This window comes from Macrotis lagotis, chromosome X (genome assembly GCF_037893015.1).
Source record: "Macrotis lagotis isolate mMagLag1 chromosome X, bilby.v1.9.chrom.fasta, whole genome shotgun sequence".
Lineage (NCBI taxonomy): Eukaryota > Metazoa > Chordata > Mammalia > Peramelemorphia > Peramelidae > Macrotis > Macrotis lagotis.
Genome location: NC_133666.1, coordinates 523710778 through 523732946, shown reverse-complemented (window position 1 = coordinate 523732946; position 22169 = coordinate 523710778). Strand labels below are relative to the sequence as shown.

Here is a 22169-nt window from a genome sequence, read left to right as displayed (position 1 = left end):
CAAATATTTTATGTGTCATCAGAGAAGCTGGATTCAGATTCTGGTCCTACCACTTACACTCTATATCATAAGCATCAAAATGTAGTTCATTGCAAAACTAATTGTGAAGTATTTAACAAAATAAAAATGCAATAACATAAATCATGCTAATATATGGTTTTTGAAATGTAATGTTTCCAGTTTCTATTTGCATTTGACACCACTGCTCTAACTAAAATAAGGCAATGTTTTTCACTCTTGGACTTTAGTTCCTCCATCTCTAAATCTAAGATCAATCCTATTTTCTACCAGATTCCTTTATATCAAAAGTGAGTATCTAGGTTTGAAATCTCATGGCCCTTGGTTTTCAAATTGTAGGCATCTTTGTCAGCATCCAGTTGAGGTTTCATGGCTATTTATCCAAATTCTAGTTGCTCTAAGTTATAGACATAGTGATATGAAAGAGGCATTTGAAGAAGGGAAGGGAATTGAATTCGCAATTTTATAATGATGTGTTTTAAATGATTTCGGAAAGCAAACTGGTAATGCAAAACTCAGTAATTTTCAGTTGGGAGAGCTAATAATCCTCATGGGGAGAGAGAAAATGTTATAATGGGGCTAGGTGGCACTGTGGATATAGAGTAAGGAAAATTCCTCTACACTTAAAAGCTATGTGACCCTGGTCAAGTCACTTAACTCTATTTGCCTCAATTTCCTCATCTGTAAAATGAACTAGAGAAAAATGGCAAATCATTTCTGAGTCTTTGGCTAGAAAATCCCAAATAGGATCAGAAAGAGTCATACATGACTTAAAAAATGATTAAATTAAAAGAACAATGTTCTAATATCTGATTGTTCTGAAATACCCCTAAAAGTTGGAATGATGAACTTGGGTTCCCATCTCCATTTTTCATACTTACTGGCTTTATATGCATAGGCAAATCATGTAAGCTCTCTGAGCCTCAAGTTCTTTATCTACAAAAAAAAAGGATGATCATTCTTTTTAGCATCTACCTCATGGGATTGTTGTGAAGCTTAAATGTACTTTGCAAAATTTTTAGCACTGTGTTAATATAAATGATGATTGTTGTTCTCAGTAGAGTTTTGTGTTCAAAAATGATATGCAAGCTGGACTTCATTGGCTGAAATGCCTGTGCATGTAAAGTATCTTGTAGAGACAACTGCAGGACTTCTATATATTTATAGGTCAGCCCCAGGCAATGGTATCATTTTACTTCCCTCCTAGAGATTTAGGCTTATTGCCAAGTAGACCTTCCAGGTTTTCAAATCATTTGAAAGATTCAGAGTGGTCACCTCAAAATAGGGGTGGGTGTTCTGGAGCCAGATCAAACCAGCTCAGGAGAGCCAATTGTTAAATTTTCATGGATTGTTACCTTGATCACACATCTATGTCATTGTAATTTGTTTTCTCAATTGTCTAGACAATGAAAGGATGAAGAAAATGTTAATAATGCAAATAAATCTTAAAAGCATATGATATGTACATAGTGCATTGGTTGTTTTTGTTTTGTTTTGTTTGGAGAGCCAGTTGTTACATACTTACCAGCATAGCACTATCCTAAATGCTGACTTCTAAGACAGACTCCATCATTCTGTCCATTCTGTCCATTCTGTCACACTGGGATATAGTGAATTTGAAAATCAAAATCAACCAGAGTGAAAAGTTATACCAAATTTGTCATCAGCTTCTCTTTCTACTTGTCAGGATACAGGTACAGATTCTGGGGACAGATTTCACATTAATGAAGTGACTCCAGGCCTCAAAAGCTGCCCTTGAAGATTGGGTTCAAATTTTGTTATCAAGACTTTTCAAAAGACAGCAGCACAGGGTTTCTTAGCATTCTCAAAGTCTCTGAATCACTGGATGACTGTAAAGGACTCAGCAGCCAGGAAGATTCAGTTCTACTGAGAAGGAATAGGAGCTGCCACACATTCACACATGGCTATACATTATCCATTGATGATAAATAAATAGTGGATCTTTATTTTGTATCATTTCATGCCCAAAACTACATCTTAATTCCTCATGAATTGCTAAAGTAAAGTAGTAAGCCCAAGGAGCAATAAAAATTGGGAGGTTATGGCAGGAACATGAAAGCAAAAAAGGGAGAGTCTGATGTTCATAACATGTGGACTTAGGAAAGCATTCAACTGGGAAGAGAGGTACTAAGCTTATTCTACAGAATGAGAATGAGTTAATGCCTTAGCAGCTCCTGATTCAATGCCGTTTTTTTTTTTTAATCAAAATGGCCTGTGGCTCTAACTGGAACAAACTGTAAGACTTAAAGAACTGATTTGACTGGGGTGGCTAGGTGGCACAGTGGATAGAGTACTGGCCCTGGAGTCAGGAGTACCTGAGTTCAAATCTGGCCTCAGACATTTACTAATCACCTAACTGTGTGGCCTTGGGCAATCACTTAACCCGATTTGCCTTGCAAAAACTTAAAAAAAAAAACTAAAAAAAAAGAATTGATTTGACTTGAGTGAATGAAAGAAAAGACATCTATAAAGCAATTACTATGTACAAAGCATTGTGCTAAATTCTGGGAATACAAAGAGAAATAGGGTCCCTGCCCTTAAGGATCTCACATAACAGCAGAAAACAGCACACATAGGTTTCAACTGTAGCTAGATAGAAATGTCCTATGTATAGAAAAGTACATAGTAATGAATTTTTTTTAATGCCATTTTCATTTACCAACTTTATCTCTCTCTGATGTTAAACCATTTGAAAGTGCTGAATGAAGAAAACCTTTGGTGGGGAGAACTTTCTCTTCTTGGTTCTGTAACTGCAAGCATTGAAGCAATGGAATCTGTAGCACATGCAGGAAACATCAATAGTTTACCTGTCCAAAAGAATTTATTCCTTATTTGAATATCAGGATGGAAGTCAGTGTAACATTATTAGGGAATACTGAGCAAGAATGCAGTATTTCTGTGTTTTTAGGCAAACATGATAATTGGTAGCAGTGGTAACAACTGGTTTTTGTGGCAATGGAAATCTAAGGGCCCTTCTCCTCCATGATAATTATGGTGACCCAACTGGAAGCAAGACCAGTAGTCTGGGAAACACTATTCAAAGATTATTGGAAAACACGACTGTTCCCAAAATTGTTCCATTTACTTGCTGCTTGGCCTTCGTGCTGTCCCAATATCTTAGCTATTCTGATGGAAACAAAGCCAATTATTCTTACTAGTTCTATTAAATTCCTTCCCCTTGACTCCTCTTTTACTCCTAGGTTCTGATGTGGCTGCTTTTTACCTGCCCGAATATAGATGGTCTTTTTCATCCTAAGTAGGGGGTCCAAGTCCTATAAATAGAGAATAAGGGTCCAAGAAAATACCAATAAGAAATCTTGTACCTGTATAAGTAGACAAACTATAGGAACTACAAAGTAGGAGTTAACAGGATGGGGTGAAAAGTCAATAAATCTAATCAAGTAATTATAGAGGATCAGGCTTATATTTAGTCAAGTTCAATTCAACAAACCTATTATAAGGTGTTGAACTAGTATTTGGGGATATATAGATAGTATCATAAACAACAAAATTAGCCCCTGGCTTCTAAGAGATTCTATTGAGTGCTATGAGCCCAGAGAAATGAATATATACAAAATGACTTAAAGAATAAGAGAATTCTATCAAATGTGAGAATCAATAAAGATTTCTTATAGAAGGTGGCACCTGAAGGGAGTCTTGAAGAAAACTTGGGATTCTAAAGGCAGAAGGAAGGAGGGAACACATTTCGGGTTCAGAGAAAGATCCTTCAGAAGAATACAGTGATAAGATTTAAAATATTTAGTTCAGGGAGTAGTTATATTAGTATTACTAGAATGGAAAGTACATTAAGGGTTTTGATATGAAATAAGTAGGCTCTAGAAAAGTCAAACTTAAAAAGGTCTAAATGCCTAGATACACGTGTTCAAGGTTTCAGGGCTGTTGTTTTCTGCAAACATCTCCAAGAAAAAACTTAAGAAAAGAAACTGTGTGCCAAATATACTAAATAAAACTAAGCATAAAAGAATGCAATATTTATGATAAAATAAGCCCTTTAATAAATAATACTGGAAAACTTTAATATTTAGAGTTTCACTCAGCATCCACACACACCAACTCACATCAAGTGCTACCCAACAGAACAATTTTTAAAAATTTCATTTGAGTCAGCCTATACTCAAATTGGGCATTTTTCTTATCTTGGAAATTCCTCCACATCTACAGCTCTGTTCTTTTAAGTTCTTTCCAGAACCTACTTTTTGTAGAAGGACCAAGGAAAACCCCATGCTCACTCATCCACTCCTCTCCTGACTCTATATTTTATTTTCAAGAATTCTTTTCTACATGTCCTGTACCCTCATTTTTCATTTTTCATTTTATTTTTGAATATGATTTCTCCCATTAAACTAAAGCACAGTGTCAGGCATATAACAAACACTAAATAAATGCTTATTGACTTGACCTGAATTAAATTATATCTAAATTAGTAGTTATAGCTGATACATATTGTTGTAGGATCAAGCACAAGAAATGTAGTGTTTCTACAATATAATAGTTTTTGAAAACATACAAACAGTTATCCTTACCCCATAAGTATACTCTTCTCCAGGTTAACATGTTCTTTTATTTTAAGAACTTAAGGGCATAATCTTGAGTGTCCTCATTATCTAGTACCTAAAATAATTTACAATATACAGCAGTAACTTAAGTGCTTGTACATTGATCTTGGTCCTCTGTTTCTATATACCAGACAACTTATCAATATACTTTGCAAAATGTGACATCCAGAAATAGGGACATAGCTGGAAGGAGGGAATAATGATAGAGTTCCCCTAATAAAAAAATCAAAGAATCCTTTTGAAACTATATAAACAATTTAGAGTTGAAACTTTGTGTGTTTGTGTATGTGTGTGTGTTTGTTCTAAAAACTAAGTTGCATGTAACAGAGATTAATGGTTTCATGAAAATAACTTTTTTTCTATTTGTAATCAATCAAAAAATACTTATTAAGCACCTAATATATGCTGGTCATTCTTCTATATGCCAAGGATAAAAATACTTTTAATAAAATAAGCCCTACTTTCAGGAATCTTATATTCTAATTGAGATGACACCAAGAACACATGCAAATAAATAAAAATGGGAAATAGATTAGAATATTTATAAAAAAGAATAGTTTTGGAATTTTTTTGCATTTATATTATAATAATGCAATTAAACTTTCAAACTTAAAATAAAAGGAAACTGCAGAATTCACTAAAACTTTAGATAAAGTGTTCCAGGACACTGTATCTTTCCAAAAATAATAACCCACCCCAATGTCAACATAGCTAGAATTAGTTTAATTTACCTGGGGCACAGAGGAAACTCTGGTCATGTTCTTGAGATCTGCCTCAGGGTTAACCTGGCTGAAGCATATGACCTTTTGGAACTATTTTACTTTTGATGTTGTTAATTAATCTGTTTATCGTCTAAACTTTTCTGATTTTATTTCTTTGTGTTATTCAGTGGTTTTTCTTCTTATGGTAAACCTTCCCATCTGCCTCTAAATTTGAACTACAAGTTCAATAATTCTATCTTTTTGGATAAAATACAACAAATTTCTTTGGAAAACATTAGATAAAAGTTTTAGAGTGCCATTTGAATGAAATGGTAATCCCACAAACATTAGCAGTGATTTCAGAGTTATAGAAAAATATTCCAATGTAAATATACACCTTTTTTGATGATTCAACAACATTACTGGGTTGAGTAGTATTAGATAAAGAATCCTATGAGGTAATGCATGGTTTTTTTATGGGTTTTTTGGGGGAGGCAAGGCTAAGTGGCTAGAAAATTATTAAGTGTCTGAGGCCAGATTTGAACTCAGGTACTCCTGACTCCAGGGCCAGTGCTTTATCCACTGTGCCACCTAGCTGCCTCAATGCATGTTTTATGTTGTGGTACTGTATAACTTCATGTATATTGCAAATGGGCCTGAGGCCATTCAATCAACTAGCATTTGTTAAGATAGTAAAATGTGCCAGACACTGTACTAAGGGTTGAGAATACAAAGGCAAAAAATAAACCAAGCAAACAAGAAAGAAATAGACTTTACTTTCAAAGAGCTCTCAGGGCAAATAACTTTGTACTGAGAAGCTAGATACAGAAAAAAAAAGGAGTACTATCCAAGGAGGCACTAAGATTAAGCAGTACTGGAAAAGTTTTCCTGTAGAAGAGGAGACTTTAGCTAAATACTTGAAAGTAGACAGGAAAGATGAAGATGGAGGTATTATAGGCATTTTCAGAAGAAAGTCACTTAAGCAAGAGATGTTATGTGGATAGAATCAGCAGGACTCCATAATTGAGTGAATACAGAGGGTGAATAAAGGTTTTGAACCATTTGCTTGGCCACCACAAGAGCAGCAAGCTCCCCATGAAACATCAAAAGTAAGTTTTAAATGTCACAAGACAAAGTCCTCTGAGTGGATAACCTCACCTAATAACAGAGACTACCGAATGGTAGCTGCTCTTTTGCCTGATAGCCTGCAGTATATTTTCCACATAACCAGTCACCTTAGTTTTCTAAAGGAAACCCAACCTAGCCTTTTATTAACCATATGATTTTTAGGAGCACAGCACCTGAAGGGATCTTTGAAGTAGACCAATCCAAAGCCTTCATTTTACAGAAGAGAAAATTCTGACCAGAAAAAGTTAACACAATGTGACCTATCTAGTAAGATAAAGGGCTAGAATGTGAACTCCAGTTCAAGCGACTTCAAATTCAGTAACCCTACCATTTTATTGTAGCAATTAGGTTTTCATATCTGCAACACATTCATATCCTAGAATTCAATGAAAATGGAAATGATCAAATACTTCAAATGAGTCAAAATCAAAGATCCTTTAATCATATTGCCCCCTAAATTTTCCTAAGTTTGTAGATTTAGGTAAGGAATCTTAGAGGTCATCAAGGCTACCACAAATACACAATTTATAGATAAGAAAACAGAAATCCAAAGAGTGACTTGTCCAAGGTCACAGAAGTTATATGATATGAACCCAAATTATGACTCCAAATTTAATCATCTGCCACTTCATTCTTTGTTATATAACTTTTCTTATTATTTTATCTTTATTTTTATGTGTTTTATTTTAAATAGTAGTTTGATGTTATTCACAAATCCCTACTGCATACAGCTCCAATTACCACCTCATACAGATACTGTCTAGCAGATAGACTTAAGGAGAAAAGTGAAGCCTAAACGGAACGAAACCCCAGGAAGTCATATCCAAAAATATCATTGAATTAGCAGATTAGGCAAAAATCAAATACATAAACAATAATAATAATAATAGTCTCACTCAGGTATCACTTGATCACTCCAGTTTGACAAATAGTCCCAGAAACCCGGAGGAAATCATCCACCCTGTAGCATCTACTCCCTATATTTCAGCACAATGCCTAAATCTTGTGGTAAATTAACAGAGATGTTATGAATGTTATGGAATTTTCATTGTAATCTCAAGACATTGCTTTGGGGCATAGTAATTTCATCTGTCCCATATTCAGTATTTCTCCTCCAATAAATATTTTATTTTCATTTCTGTGAAAACTTATCTTTTCTTTTTCTGTATATATGAAGGAACAATTTCTAACTTTATAAGATTAGAACATGTTAAAAAGCTTGTCACTGTTTTGTGGCTGTTATGTCAGGCATCTCATGCATATAGTGTCACCTTGGAAGACTAAATACAATCAATATCCAGCAAATTCAAGTCTGAGACCTGTTTACTTCTATGATCAAAGCAAATCATTTGACCTCATACTTAAAGACATAAATGAGTATCAGATAAAATCCCAGTTAATGATTTTTTTCTAATTATTAACTTGGTTCCAATTAGTATAAAAAAACTTATGAAGTGAGTGCATTATTTGAATTTAAACTGCATGTTTTCATTACACTAGAACTAGTTATCATGTTTTATATAATTATAAATTTGAACACATGATAATATCATGAGATTTTTTTCATCAGAACCTAGTTGTTTGTTATATCTGCTATAAATGTTAACTTGCTCAAAGTCATAAATAGTCTCACATGTATATGTATAAATGCATACACATATGGGTATGTGAAATGTACACAAATACATACATATATGTGTATGCATCAATATTATATATATTTATATTTAAAACACAAAATAAATATAAAATGTTGGTAGTTAGGTGGTACAGTGGATAGAATACAAGCCTTGGAATCAGGAAGACTCATCTTCATGAGTTCAAAACCAGCCTTACTTAATAGCCAAGTGACCCTGGGCAAGTCACTTAGCACTGTTTGCCTCAGTTTCCTCATCTCTAAAATGAATGGCAATGGAAATAGCAAACTACTCCAGTGTCTCTGCCGAAAAATAAAGCCCAAATAGGGTCAAAAAGAGTAAGACACAACTCAACAACAACAATAGGAATATATTAAATGAAGCATCTATGAACTTCATTTTATATACTGCATATACCTATATGTATATACATAGGAGTATTTCTGTAACTATCTCCAATGTGCTTAAATACTAAAGTATTTAATGTCTAGTTATTATAACTGTCAGTCCACAACCAGTTTTTAATGTAGAGACTGACGGGCAAATTGGCTGTTTATTATGGAATACTCAGTGTGATTGACTAGAGCCCAATGGAATGAATAAGAATTTGAGTAACAGGATTTATATTCTGAAACCAATAGTCTCAACCAGCTTTCCTGTCCTGCCTGCCAGAGTCTGTTCTGAATTTGTTTCATTTTAGTACTTTTTCTTTTCTTTTTTTCTTATTAGTCAATTATATATCCTAACGGGTTTCTTAAAAGATCTAAAATTTTGCCAGGTGTTATCAGGGGATAATTCTTACTCAGTGACATTTTGTCAGGTTGATAAAGAATAAATTTTCCTTGACTGTGGCAGAAGGTAATTATTTTGTTTGTTTCTGACACAAGGGAGGAAAATTTTGGCTTGTTGTTTCAACATTATTCTGAGGTTTTTGTTTGTTTTGTTCTTGTTTGTCAAGGGGAAAAAAAGAGGTTTTTATTGGCTGAGGAACTGTTGGCTTCTATTACTCACTGAGGAGTTCAAGAAGTTTTCTAGAAACTTCTTTAACTTTTGCTTAGAATATTATATGCCTATTTCATTCAGTGGACAGAGCAACAGTACTGAAGTGAGGAAGATTTGCAATCAAATCTTTCCTCAGACACTTACTAGTTATATAACCTCGAGCAAGTCACTTATTTTCTATTTGCTTCAATTCTTCATCTGTAAAATGGGGATAATTATAATGCCTATAGTCAAGAATTGCTGAATATCAAATGAAATTATAACTGCAAAGTTCTCAGGACACTAACAGACACAGAGTAAACACTATATAATGTTAATTTTGTATTTGATTTTAACCATAATATTTCTCAGAATCAGGAAATTAACCATTTTTGGTTTATTAGATGTCTTACTGATGCTATAGGCCTCCTAAGAGATCGCCCAGGAAAAAACACTTAGTGAACATACTTTAGAGAGGCAGCATTGTCATAAAAAAGAGAGTCAGACTCAGAAAAGGAAACAGTAGTTTGTGTAATGCCCTAGACACTTGTTACCCAAATGATCCCAGGCAAATTTATTTAATTTCTCTCAAAAGAGAAACTGAAAAATGACAATAATATCACAGAGTTATTAGATTATAGATAGAATGCATGAAGGACTTGGCAAACTTTATATATTTATGTAAATATCAGCTGCTAATATTATTAATGTCCTTCTATTGGGTATTTATAGACTCTTAAATAGACTATATTTAATAACATAGTCTAAATAGTACCTGATATGGTGGCTGTGCCTTATATACACCAATATAATTGTTAATATTAATATCTATTGAATATTGTACAGACAATAAACCATTTAAAATAATGAAGGTTAAGTGCCAGAATAATGTTTTTAATAATTACCTGTTCATCTGACTTTCCAAATTATCTTCAACAAAAATGCCCATTACTATTAATAACATCATAAAAGGTTTCAACTATTTTATAGGCTTGAAAATAAACTAGACTATATGATATTTCCAGTTGAGTTTCTAGTTCCAATTCTTTCACTCATTGGTCATGTGACCTTGGACAATTCACTTCAATTGCCCAGTTCACAGTTTGTCCATGATTTGGATGATTTTATAATCTCTTCCATCCTTCAAATTCTGATGTGCACAAATTAGTTTGATGTATATGAAGTGGAGTTAAAAAAATTCAAATTTTATACTCAGATATTATTTCCAGGACTACTTTTGAAAACTGGAGGGTTTTTAATAAGGGCTTTTTCTTTGACCATTGTATAAATACATACATATACATACATATATATATATATATGTATGTATGTATGTATTTTAAATCTATGAAAGTATCTGTAAACTAAATACACAGTTAACCCCTAATGAAAACTTAGCATCATAGAATAAATAAGAAGAATAAATCATAGTATATGATTTCAAACTCTCTTTGGTTCCATAAATTCAGCTTTAACTGCTTTGAGATCATGATTTGATACTTATGCCATTTTTTTGTTCATTATTCAGTAGGACCACACTAATTTGAGTTAATTATAGAGGACAATCAGAATTAAAGGAGGCTTTTAAAGAAATGAAACTTTTATTACTTTCAAGTTTGTACAATAACAGAAACTACCAAACAAGTATTGGCAGGTATGAGTCTTACTGGATTCACTTTAAGGGAGAAATGATTTCATTGTCATTCAGCATATTAATCATCTCCTGGACATGAAAATTAACCAAGATAATTCAAGGAAGTTTGTCTTTTCCTAGGTTAAGCATTTATCCAGATATCACACTATTGATTTCCTTACCAAATTTTTCTAATCATATAATACAAATCGAAGAGTTAGCACCTCCATCAAACAGATGAACTCTATATTGTTCCTGTTCAGTTATTTCCAACTCTTCATAACCCCCTGGACTTCTGTCCATGGAATTTTCTTGGCAAAGATACTGGAGTGGTTTGCCATTTCTTTCTGCAAATTATTACAAATTGATTACACTTTCCAAAAGCATGAAGTTCAAAAAAATGTATTGCAGTTAAATGTATTTCATGCCTTGTAGTCAACTAGGGAATATAATAGGGAGGGAGAGACATTTTAGACATGAGGGACAGATTGTGTATATGGACTCAGAGAATAGATGATGAATACTGCATGCAAAACTGCAAGGAGACCTGTTGGCCCAGATCCCAGGGTGTGAGGAAGGGAGTAGAAAGTAAAAAGACTAGGAAGGGAGGATGGCATCAAGTTGTGAAAAGCTCTGAATGTCAACAAAGGAGTCTTTATTTGATCTCAAAGCAATAGGTTGATACTAAAAAAAAAAGCCAAAGAATCAAAAATAAACCCATTAAAAAAGGGGGGAGGCCGGCTAGGTGGTGCAGTGAATAGAGCACTGGCCTTGGAGTCAGGAGTACCTGGGTTCAAATCTGACCTCAGACACTTGATAATTACCTAACCGTGTGGCCTTGGGCAAGCCACTTAACCCCATTGCCTTGAAAAAATCTAAAAAAAAAAACCCAAAAAACCAAAAACCCCAATAGGTTGAAACTAGAATTTGACTATTTTCTATATGTCTCCTATGATGACCACATCTATGTCTCTCCTGAGAGGTACATAGAAAATAAAGTTAATAAATTCTAAAAAGTTGCTATGTATGTATGTTTTGTATATGTGCATGTATATTCTGTGTATATAGATAGATTATATACAATGGTATAGATACACACATGCATGTATCTATACATATATGTGTGTGCTTGTGAATGTGTTTTATACTTAGATACATAAATATGCACATAAATACATAAGATTCAAGAAGATGTACTTTCAAATCCAATCTCAGACAGTTCCTAACTGCAAGACTCTGGAAAAGTCTCTTAATCTTTGTTTACCTTACTTCCCATCTCTGTAAAATGGGTTTAATAATACCCATTATAATATATATATATATATATATATATATTATAACAATAATAACATCTTTTTTATTATAATACCAACAATTTGCAGGGTTGCTGGGAGGATCAAATGAGAAAATAATTGTAAAACACCTAGACCAATTTTTGACTCATAATAGGCACAGTGTTAATATTAGTTGTTTCTGCTATTGCTGTTTTTGTCATTACATATACATATAAATTGTGTGACAAGTATATAAATATATAATCATGAATATATGTATGCATATACATATATTTATACACATTTATACTCTTATACATATTTGTATTTATGTGTATTTATTTTATAGCTATGTACCTGTATAGGTACACACATAGATACCTATATAGATTATACATGGGGAAAGATATTAATAATAATAATAATTTTAATAAATATAATAATAAGTAACATGTAGGTGCTGCTGTACATATGCCTATATATGTATACATGCTCATAAGCACACACACACATATATATACATATATGTACCTACATGTACAGCATACTTGCCTAATATAAATAAAATAACCAGAAAGACTGAAGAACCTATACTATAGCTCCTCAAAGAGAAAATTTATTTGAAAATTGAAAAAGTTAGCTGGAAAATGGGAATTAACAAATAAAATTAAAATAACCCTGTCATACACATATTTGTATTTATTTCTAATACTTTTCTTTCTTCCTCAAAAGTGATACTGACATAAACATGATGTCAAAATAGATGTACTAGAAACAAAAGGAAAATATGACTTCAAAATAGTATAAGAAAAAATTTAAATTCTTAAAATGCAGAATTTTATTATTTAACCAACTAATACAATGAAATTTGACTAGTTCTGAGTCTCAAAGAAACTATATATATATATATATATATATATATATACATATATATGTATATATATATATATAGCAATAACAATAGTAATTAACAATTATATTGCATTTTAAAACTTAAAATGAGCTTTCCCCACACTAATCTTAAGAAGTAGCTAGTGACATTATCTCTGCTTTGTAGATGAGAAAATCGAGGATGAAAAAAATATGAATGTAGAATTGAAAGACTACCTAGAGACTTTGCTTACCATATATAGGCTTTGGTTAATATATATTTCCACATCATAAAAGTTTCCATCATGATTTATGGGTACTGTTCCATTTCTTGGTTGTTCTGTTTTAGACCAATGAAGAGCACAATTTTCAAGTTGATGGAGTAAAGAAATTTTAAGGAAATAAGAGCCTTTAGGCACCTTGTCTTTGATTCCTCTCAAGCATTTTAATAGGATTTGAATATGATGAGGTTCCTGGGATGTCTCATCCTAAATAAAACAACAACAAAAAGTTATTGAATTTTGCAACAATTGAATTTGACCACACACACAATATATAAGATAAATCACCCAAAATAATAACAAAATGTCAGCAATATATTTTTTCTTATGTCTAATTCTGTATTAGCAATGATAATCAATGAAGACACTTTATATTCAACTAAGAAGTCAAAAGCAACATGTGTAGATTATAGGTAAAGTCTATTTTTTTTGCTTGTATGCTAACTCCAGGAGTCATCAGTTTTCTCTAATAAAACAGAATTTTCAGGAAATCACACTTCTTAAAACAACAACAACAATAACAGCAACAGCAAAAAAACAGCATGCCTTCAAAGACATGGATGATGGGTGATATGACTACTGAGCTTCAGGCACATAGCTGGAAACATGGCAGCCATTGCCTATTACAATAATTATAAGTCCTGCCAAGGTGATTAGTGCTTATAGCACAGGGCAAATTTGTACTTCACCTTATCAGATAATTTAATATTCTTCTAAAAATGCAGTAAGTCGATATACCCCATAGGGATCAAGGGGGAGAGTGGGAGGAGGGGAAACATTTGTATCTGCCTGAGACAAAAGCTTGTAAGCAAAAATGTTACACATGAAGCATGTGTATCAAAATATACTTTATTGGATATTTGAGCTACTCTGTTAACGTTTTGCTGAGACAAATAGGTCATAATTGCATTTGTTTGAGTCGTGAAAGAGGTATACAAGTAGATGAAGCTTTTATTAGACTAATATTGTGGTAGATAATCAAACCAAAACTCATTTGAGATTGTAAAATTACCCAGATGTCTTTAAATCACATTTTCTACATTTAATCCTTTCACAATGACACGACCTGAAAGAATCCCTCTATCACTTCATGCTTTTAATATGAGCCAAAAAATTTCATTTAGGGAATACAATTTCTCCCTTGACCACTATAGTTAGCAACTCTATCCGTTAACCTACAGCAGACAATAATCTCTTTTTTTTAATCCTGCCTGGGAAATATTTTGGAAGAGATAATATGCATTTCCATATAGATAGATGACTTCTGGAATGAAATCAAAGAGTTTGGTAAACAGTTAAAGTTATTAAACTCCTTTAGTTTTTCATACAAACTATACTTAACAACTAATCAGAATGGCAATTATTTTCCATTTAATTAGAAAATCTTAATTAACAATGAAGACTTAACCTTGATATGTTGATTTCCAAAGTATATATAAAAAAATTAACATCATGTGAATAAATAAGACAATCTTTTTAAACCTCAAGGCAGGATTACTGATGCAGGCAGACTTAGTTATTAAACACATTCTAAATTAAACGCCTCTATGAATTTTATACTGAAATATATTTTGATAGTTTTGCATGCCAAATATGACATTTTGTATTTGAGATTCATCTTCTGCAGTAATTTTGGAAATGTCATACAAACAAAGATTTTGTCATTTACCAATGGAATTACTATGCATGGCCGGTTAGCCATCTCTTTCCTGGCTCTTCTGGTTGTTTCAAGTCAGCAAGCCATAAAAAATCTTTATCTCTCTGAAACACAGCAATTTGGAAGATAATGGAATGGTGACTGGGGGGCAGAAATGCCAGTCTGAGGAATTATACCACAATCTCTCTTGCATTTACAACCTTCCTCAAAGCGAGTGTCAGTCGGGGAGGGAAAGGAGACAGAAGATTCATCACATCTCAAGCCTTGTCTCATTTGCATGGTGGCATGGCTGTCTCCTTGCCTCCTGAAAGACTTCTCTTGGATAACACTGACAAACTCTTGGGAAGAACTCTACTCCTAATAGCTTTAGACATTCTGCTTAAGCATATTGTTCTACTTGGAGGAAAAATTATATCTTAAGACCCCATAAACTCCTCTGTACAAAAGCTGCAAAGCAGAGTGGGAGGAGAAACAACAATGCACAAGTCAAGTCTACCAATATAATTAATCCCATCTTTTTTATCATTTTGCATCAGAGGAAATAAATATCAGTTGTTTAGAGCCTCACCTTACAGCAAGGTCCCATCATTTTCTTTGATTCAGCAGAAACATCCATGGGATTGACATATGTGGCAACAATTTCCTTTTGACTGATGTCCATCAGTTGATTTATTGCTCTGCATCATTTACAGAGAAAGACAGAGACAGAGAGACAGAGACAGAGAGATGGAGAGGGAGAGACAGAGGGAGGAGGGAGAGAAGAAGGGAGGGAGGGAGGGGGAGAGAGAGAGAGAGAGAGAGAGAGAGATGAAATCTTGACAATGGAGTAACAATGCAAAGTGTTTGCCTTGGGAGCTACAATATGATTTGATATTTTTCTTTAATGTATTATTGAGAACCAGCCTAACACATCACTCTGGGGCTGCTGCTTATTGAAATCCAAGAAGTGAATTGAAAGTATGTGGCACAAAGTATTATGTATAATTGTCTGCTTAACAATATGACTGTTTGCTGCTGTATGCTTCTCATTGTATCATGGTATCTGGGGGGGGGTGCTTCTAGAAATAACTCAGATGAATTTTTGGGATTCTCACTCAAATTTCTTTTTTTATTTAGAATCATAAAAGTTTATTGCTGAAAGGCTCCTTATCCTTAGAATTCATTCAATCTACAAAATTATTTTGCACCCAAGGAAGTGACTTGTCCAATATCATGCGGACAAGTGGAAGGAAATATTTTGTTTCATCATTTTTCAAGGCTCCTCTTTATTTTTTTTTTGTTTCTTTGGACCAGATCTGGGAAGAAAATTCATGCTCTCCAACTGTTCTATAACTATTGAATGCTACCTGTAAAACTGAGAGATTGTGACTTGCTGGGTGTCAGACAGGCAACATGTCTCTGAAATGGATCTTGAGCCAGGTTTATCTGACTCTAAGGTTGCCTCTCTATCTTACTAAACTACATATCTTTTCTTTTGAATCATAAAGTTAGTTAAAGGAGTATTTGAAAATAATCAGTTAAATGGATGAATACCTCAAATTGCCTAAAGTTTTTTCTTAATGTAACGGCCAGGATATAAGAACTATTCTTTACTCTCCCCATAGTCTCTGGATTCATTTTCCTCAGTTAACATTTACTGGTTTTATCCATTTGTTTGTTTTTAGCCACTAGAAACCCATGACAACTTTAAGCTGATTCCCCAAATTCATTTGAATTAAGAAGGAGCTCACATTTCACTGCTCCTGAACTTGAGCTTAATGTTAACAACAGAGCCATCTGTGACAATGACTGTTTTCCCACCAGAAGAATGGCCTGTTCAAGTCTTTGAGCTCATTTAGTTTCCTGTGATGGAAATGATTTCACTTAATTTGGTTAGAGCTACATTGACACAAGGGTTCATTAGGACACCCATTTGCTTGCAATTCAATTTCAAATTAAATACACTTTGTTGTAAATTTTATTACTTTTAAACTACTGTATCTATTGCCTTTAATGGCCACTAATACACAGTTATGAAGGTAAACAGATTTCATTACTGAGCATCAAACATTTTAAGTAAGCACAATGAGGGTTTGTGTGTATATGTGTGTGTGTGTGCCTTTGTGTGTATGTGTGTGTTTGTGTGTGTTTATTTTAGGATTTTCTTTCAGCAATCTCTACAAAATAACTCCATAGTTACTGGTAAAATGTCCTGAGAATTTCATATAACTTATATAATTGAATTCATATAATTTAACCTGAAAACTCAGATTCCTGGGTCATAGTCTCAGTTTTCCCTTGTAACTAAAGACTCACTTGACAGTTCTTATTCTGATGCACATCATTCAGGCGGCAGATACCAGGTGCATCATATCAAGGGATGTGGAGGCTGACACTGACCTTGTCTGTTATGGGGCTATATTAATCAAAGACTATGTACTGAGGTAGCCACAGATAAAGCCAAAACTATATCTCAGGGAGTTTAGGTACCTTGAGAAATAACATTATGCAGTTACAGCACGCTACCTGCTAATAATAGTAATAATAAATTTAGAAAGATGACATTGTCACAACACTGTATAATTTGCAAATAATTTTTTCTCATAACAGCTATAGGAACTAAGTGGTATTAGTGTTTTACAGATGAGAAAATGGGCACATATTTGACAAATAATTTTTGTTGTTCAGTCATTTTAGTTTTGTCCAAGTCTTCATTGACTCCATTTGGAATATTTTTGGCAAAGAAACTGGAGTGTTTGCCATTACATTCACCAGTTCATTTTACAGATGAGGAAACTCAGGCAAACAAGGTGAAGAGACTTATCCAGGGTTGCAGTTAATGGAGGTCACATAAATAATAAATATCAGAGGTAGTATTTGAACTCAGACATTCGTGATTGTAGGTATGGCATTTAATTCATTGAACCTCCTAATTAATCTTGCAGGAACTAGATAGATGTCTTGCTACTATTCCTACCATTGCTATTAATACTTTTGCTACTGCAGCAGTTTTTATTATTACTTCTATGGCTGCTACTACTACTGCTACTATTATTATTACTGCTGCTACTACTGCTGCTGCTGCTGCTGCTGCTGCTGCTGCTACTGCTACTGCTGTTCCTCCTGCTCCTACTGTCTCTGCTGGTGCTGAAGATAAAGATGATGATGATATTCTGATAATTATATAGTACTTAAGTTTTACAAAACTCAATTCATGCATCTTCATAATTGAATCTCTTGATGATGATTTAAGGTATCTATCAGACTATGATACTTATGAACTCCTTGAAGGTAAGAACCCTTGCCTTTGTTTCTCCAGTGTTTAGCTTGGTATATGGAATAAATACACATTTAAAAATTCTTTTCAATTGATTATTACTATATATAATATATGTATATATATATATATATATACATATATATATGTTATCCCCATTATATAGAGATGGAAACAGAGGAATTAAGTAAAATGGTTTCAGAGCATATAGCTGGCAAGCATGAGATGGAATCTGGACCTGGATTTTCTTGAATACAAGGTCAGGGTTGGAGTTTTAAAACTTGATTTCCTGGCAGGCATTTTTGAAAGTATTATGTAATTATAACCAAGGCAATTGAAGTATATAGTAGAAACAATGCTACAGAAGTTTCTTCAAAGAACAAAAGATTCATTATATATCCTGAATTAGAACTAAGACATATTTCCCAGTCACCATCCATCTACCAGGGCAGGAATTTTGCCAGCAATGAATCTAAAGTTCCAAGAACTGAGAAATAGTTACTAATTTAGCCCTTAGGAAGAACTCAGATGAGTATTGAGTATATTAAACTGAGCTGTATTCAGTCTATAGAAAATTTTTAAAACAATTTAAAAAAATATGCCCCACTCTAAACAACCTTGGGTGTGACATCTGAATGCTTTCTTGAAGAACTTCTTCCTCCTCATTTTTAGAATCCTGCAAGAAAGAAAATAGAAATACAAAATAAATTCAAAGGCTAATTTAAATATCTATTTGAAAAGTAAGTAAAGTTTTAAAAATCCTGATATATTTTATTTTCCACTGAAACAGATATTATTCAGAGGTTTCAAAGTTCATATAAGATTATACATATGGCCTAAATAGCTATTTTTATTTATATGTTGAGCTTTGTAAGAAAATGATCTTTGACATGATAGGTCTAAAAGAGGATACTATTTAATATAGAATCTAAATGTAACACCAATATACAAATGAAGTGTTTGAAAAATTGATTGAACCCAGTTAATACTATTGCCCCACCTATATTTTAAAAATAATAACTGCTTCATGTAAGAACTGCATTTCTATAGAAAGGAGAGAACAAAGAATTAATTAGGATTATGCTATGGTTCTCCTGTGTCTATTGTAAGCTAATAACATCTAATTCAAGACTGGACTGAAGTCTTGTGCCTTCCATGATACTGTCCTCAGTAACTAAGACCATCACTGTTTCCTCCTTCACTTAGATCCTAAAGCATACATCTATTGAATAGAGGAATTGGATTATATATAAAACAAATATGAATATATACATATTTGTAAACATATACATGTATACATATGTATGTATATTGGTTTCTTGGTCTATTGAATATGATCAAGCTTATTTCAAACTTATTTTTGTCTATTTTTAGAGAAAGTTGCCATCATTTAGTCTTCTTGGATGTATGATAGAAGACTTAGAGGAGTTCAATGATGAATTTAATCCTAGAAAACCTTGAAGAGAATAATCATACCCAGCATCAGTCAACTTAGAATCAGAGTCATTATCATGTAAAAAGGGATATTAGAGATTCCATAGTTCAATATATTTCCTCCAAAAGTTAAGAGAAGAAATGAGAATCATAAAGGTGGAGATTTGTCCAAGCTCATTTAATTAATTATCATAGTCAGGAATGAACCCTAGATTTCCCATTTATTTTTCTATTGGTCTTTAGTTTCAGTCCCATATTATTCTGTTATAACTTCTCTTGATCTAAAAATAAGAAAGGCAAAAGAATGCTTTTAAAGTCAAATTTTTAAGGAAGATGAATTCCATCTTCCATCAATTTCAGATCTGTTGAAAAAGCAAGCTACTTTAAATTACCAATAATCCTTTATCATTGTTTCCTTCCAAAAAGCTTTACAAATAATATTCAGAATCATTTTTGGTTTATTATAAAATTGAACTCACTGGGGGAATCAATTTCAGGATTCTCTCATTGGCTATCATTTTCCACCCATCCAGTTGTTTCTACTGTGGTCTAAAATTTTGTTAACAAGTCTATCATTCTTTATACTTTCCTCTTATTTTCTTCCCCCATGGACATAAAATAAAAACCTAGAGATATTCCACTCCTTTCAATTCAGATAGGAGGTCAAAGTATACTCCTTCCTCCCCATGTGTTTTGATTATTCATCTATTATTATCTCTCAATAATGAATCAATCAGTAATTAATTATGAAGCATTTATAAGATGTTAGGTATTATACTAAGCATTCCTTTGAAGTATATGCAATTTATTTCTACCATCTGCTTCCCTCTTTCTTGCTGTCATCTACTGACTTCAAATTGACTCTCACAACCTTAATGATTTTAAGATCTAGTGCACAATCCTCTACCCTAAATACTCCTTTGACATTCTTTGAAGACACACATATACACATACATTAATATATAAATATATATTTATATTTATATTTAGAAATATATTCAAAACTTTGTTGTGAGCTTCCTCAGGAGAATTATGTGAGTCTTCCAAAAATTATTATATGCATCAATGCCAATATCTATATCTATCTGTCTATCTTTCTCTCTATGTATTTATGTACCACATCACATAATTCTTCTACTTTTCTAATGTCAGGATTCCTTTTCCCATTCTACTTAAACAAACTACAATCTTGTACATACATTAAACCACAACATGTCTAGTCACATCATGATATAGTTTCCATGAACTCAAAGGGAAAACCAAATAAATTAAAAGGGTAAATAGTGAAACTATAATAGGGGACTTCAATTAAACCGTATCAACCCCACAAAAATCTAATTTTGAAATAACCAAGAAATAAGTTAGATTAAATTACAATTAAGTTAAAGGAAAAGAATTTTAGTAAAATTTTATTTGAAAGACCTCTAATAATTATGGAATAGAAATTTTTAAAAAGTATTCATGTTTCTCAGCTGTTATGTCAATTTTACAAAACCTATTATGGATTGTGATAAAAATAAACCATAAAAACAAATGCAGAAATTTTATATACACACTTATCTGACAACAAAATAATGTTATATAAGGGGACTCTGGAAAATGCTAAAAAATTAACTGGAAAAATATCTTTATATTAAAGAATTGATTTTTCAAAGAAAGATCTTAGAAATAACAAGTAACTTCAATAAACATAATGACATGAGACAATGTAAAAAGACATTGAGGATGTAGCCAAATCAACCATTAAAAGAAGATTTATATATCTATAAACTCTTTTCAATTAAAAAAGAATAGATAAATTAATTAGGAATATAACTAAATTGTTAGACAATTTCATATAACAAAATATCCATTAAACACTAAACTAGAAATCCTATAAAATAATTCAGAGATTTACAAAAATCCAAAGCAAAAAATTATATAATTAATTAATAGAAAATAACTAGAAACTTTTTTAAATCTTTAATTCATTAGCTGATTTGATTATAAAGGACAAAAATACAAATTATCAATTTTAAAATTGAAAAGATTTCAAATAAATGAAGTAAAATAAAAACATTATTATATTTTATTTATTCAACTATGTCAATGAAACTGACCACTTAAATGAAAAAAATTTACAAAAATATAAATTATCCAGAGTAACAAAATGAGAAATACAGAATATAAACAACCATTAAAGAATGTAATTACACAAGGTAAAAAAGGAACCTCCAAAGGAAAAAAAAATCCAGGACTAAGTGGATTCAAAAGGATATTCCACCAAACATTCAAAGAATAAATAATTGTATTATTACATAATTACCCTCAAAAACTGCAAATGAATGGATTCTAGCAAATTCCTTCTCTAATAGAAATATGGTCTTGATATATAAACCAAGTAGAGTCTAAACAGAAAAAAATAGATACCAATATCCTTAATTAGCATTGATATAATATATATCTGTGTGTGTATATATATTAAAAAAATTAAAAATAATGTAAATACTAACATTTAGATTTGCATAAGGAATACATGGCGGGTTTGTCATTATTAATGGCTATAATTTTAATTAATAATATTAATAACATTGTTATCCAAAATTCAATGATTATTTCAATAAACATTTTAAAAATCTGATAAAATACAATTGTTATTTGTTTCTAAAAATACACTAAAATTTAGAATAAATAAATGCTATCTTAAATTGAAAAACAGCAT

General features: G+C 32.3%; 1 protein-coding gene across 1 annotated transcript in view; it reads right to left on the bottom strand.

Moving 5' to 3' along the window:
• Positions 1-22169, bottom strand: part of LOC141499328 (uncharacterized) — a 519469-nt gene that overhangs the window by 303291 nt on the left and 194009 nt on the right. The window contains exons 10-12 of the mRNA XM_074202106.1: positions 18652-18710; positions 15347-15455; positions 13095-13328 (exon numbers count right to left, since the gene is read on the bottom strand). Of these exons, the coding sequence (XP_074058207.1) occupies positions 13095-13328; positions 15347-15455; positions 18652-18710 (402 nt within the window). The remainder of the gene's footprint in view (positions 1-13094; positions 13329-15346; positions 15456-18651; positions 18711-22169) is intronic.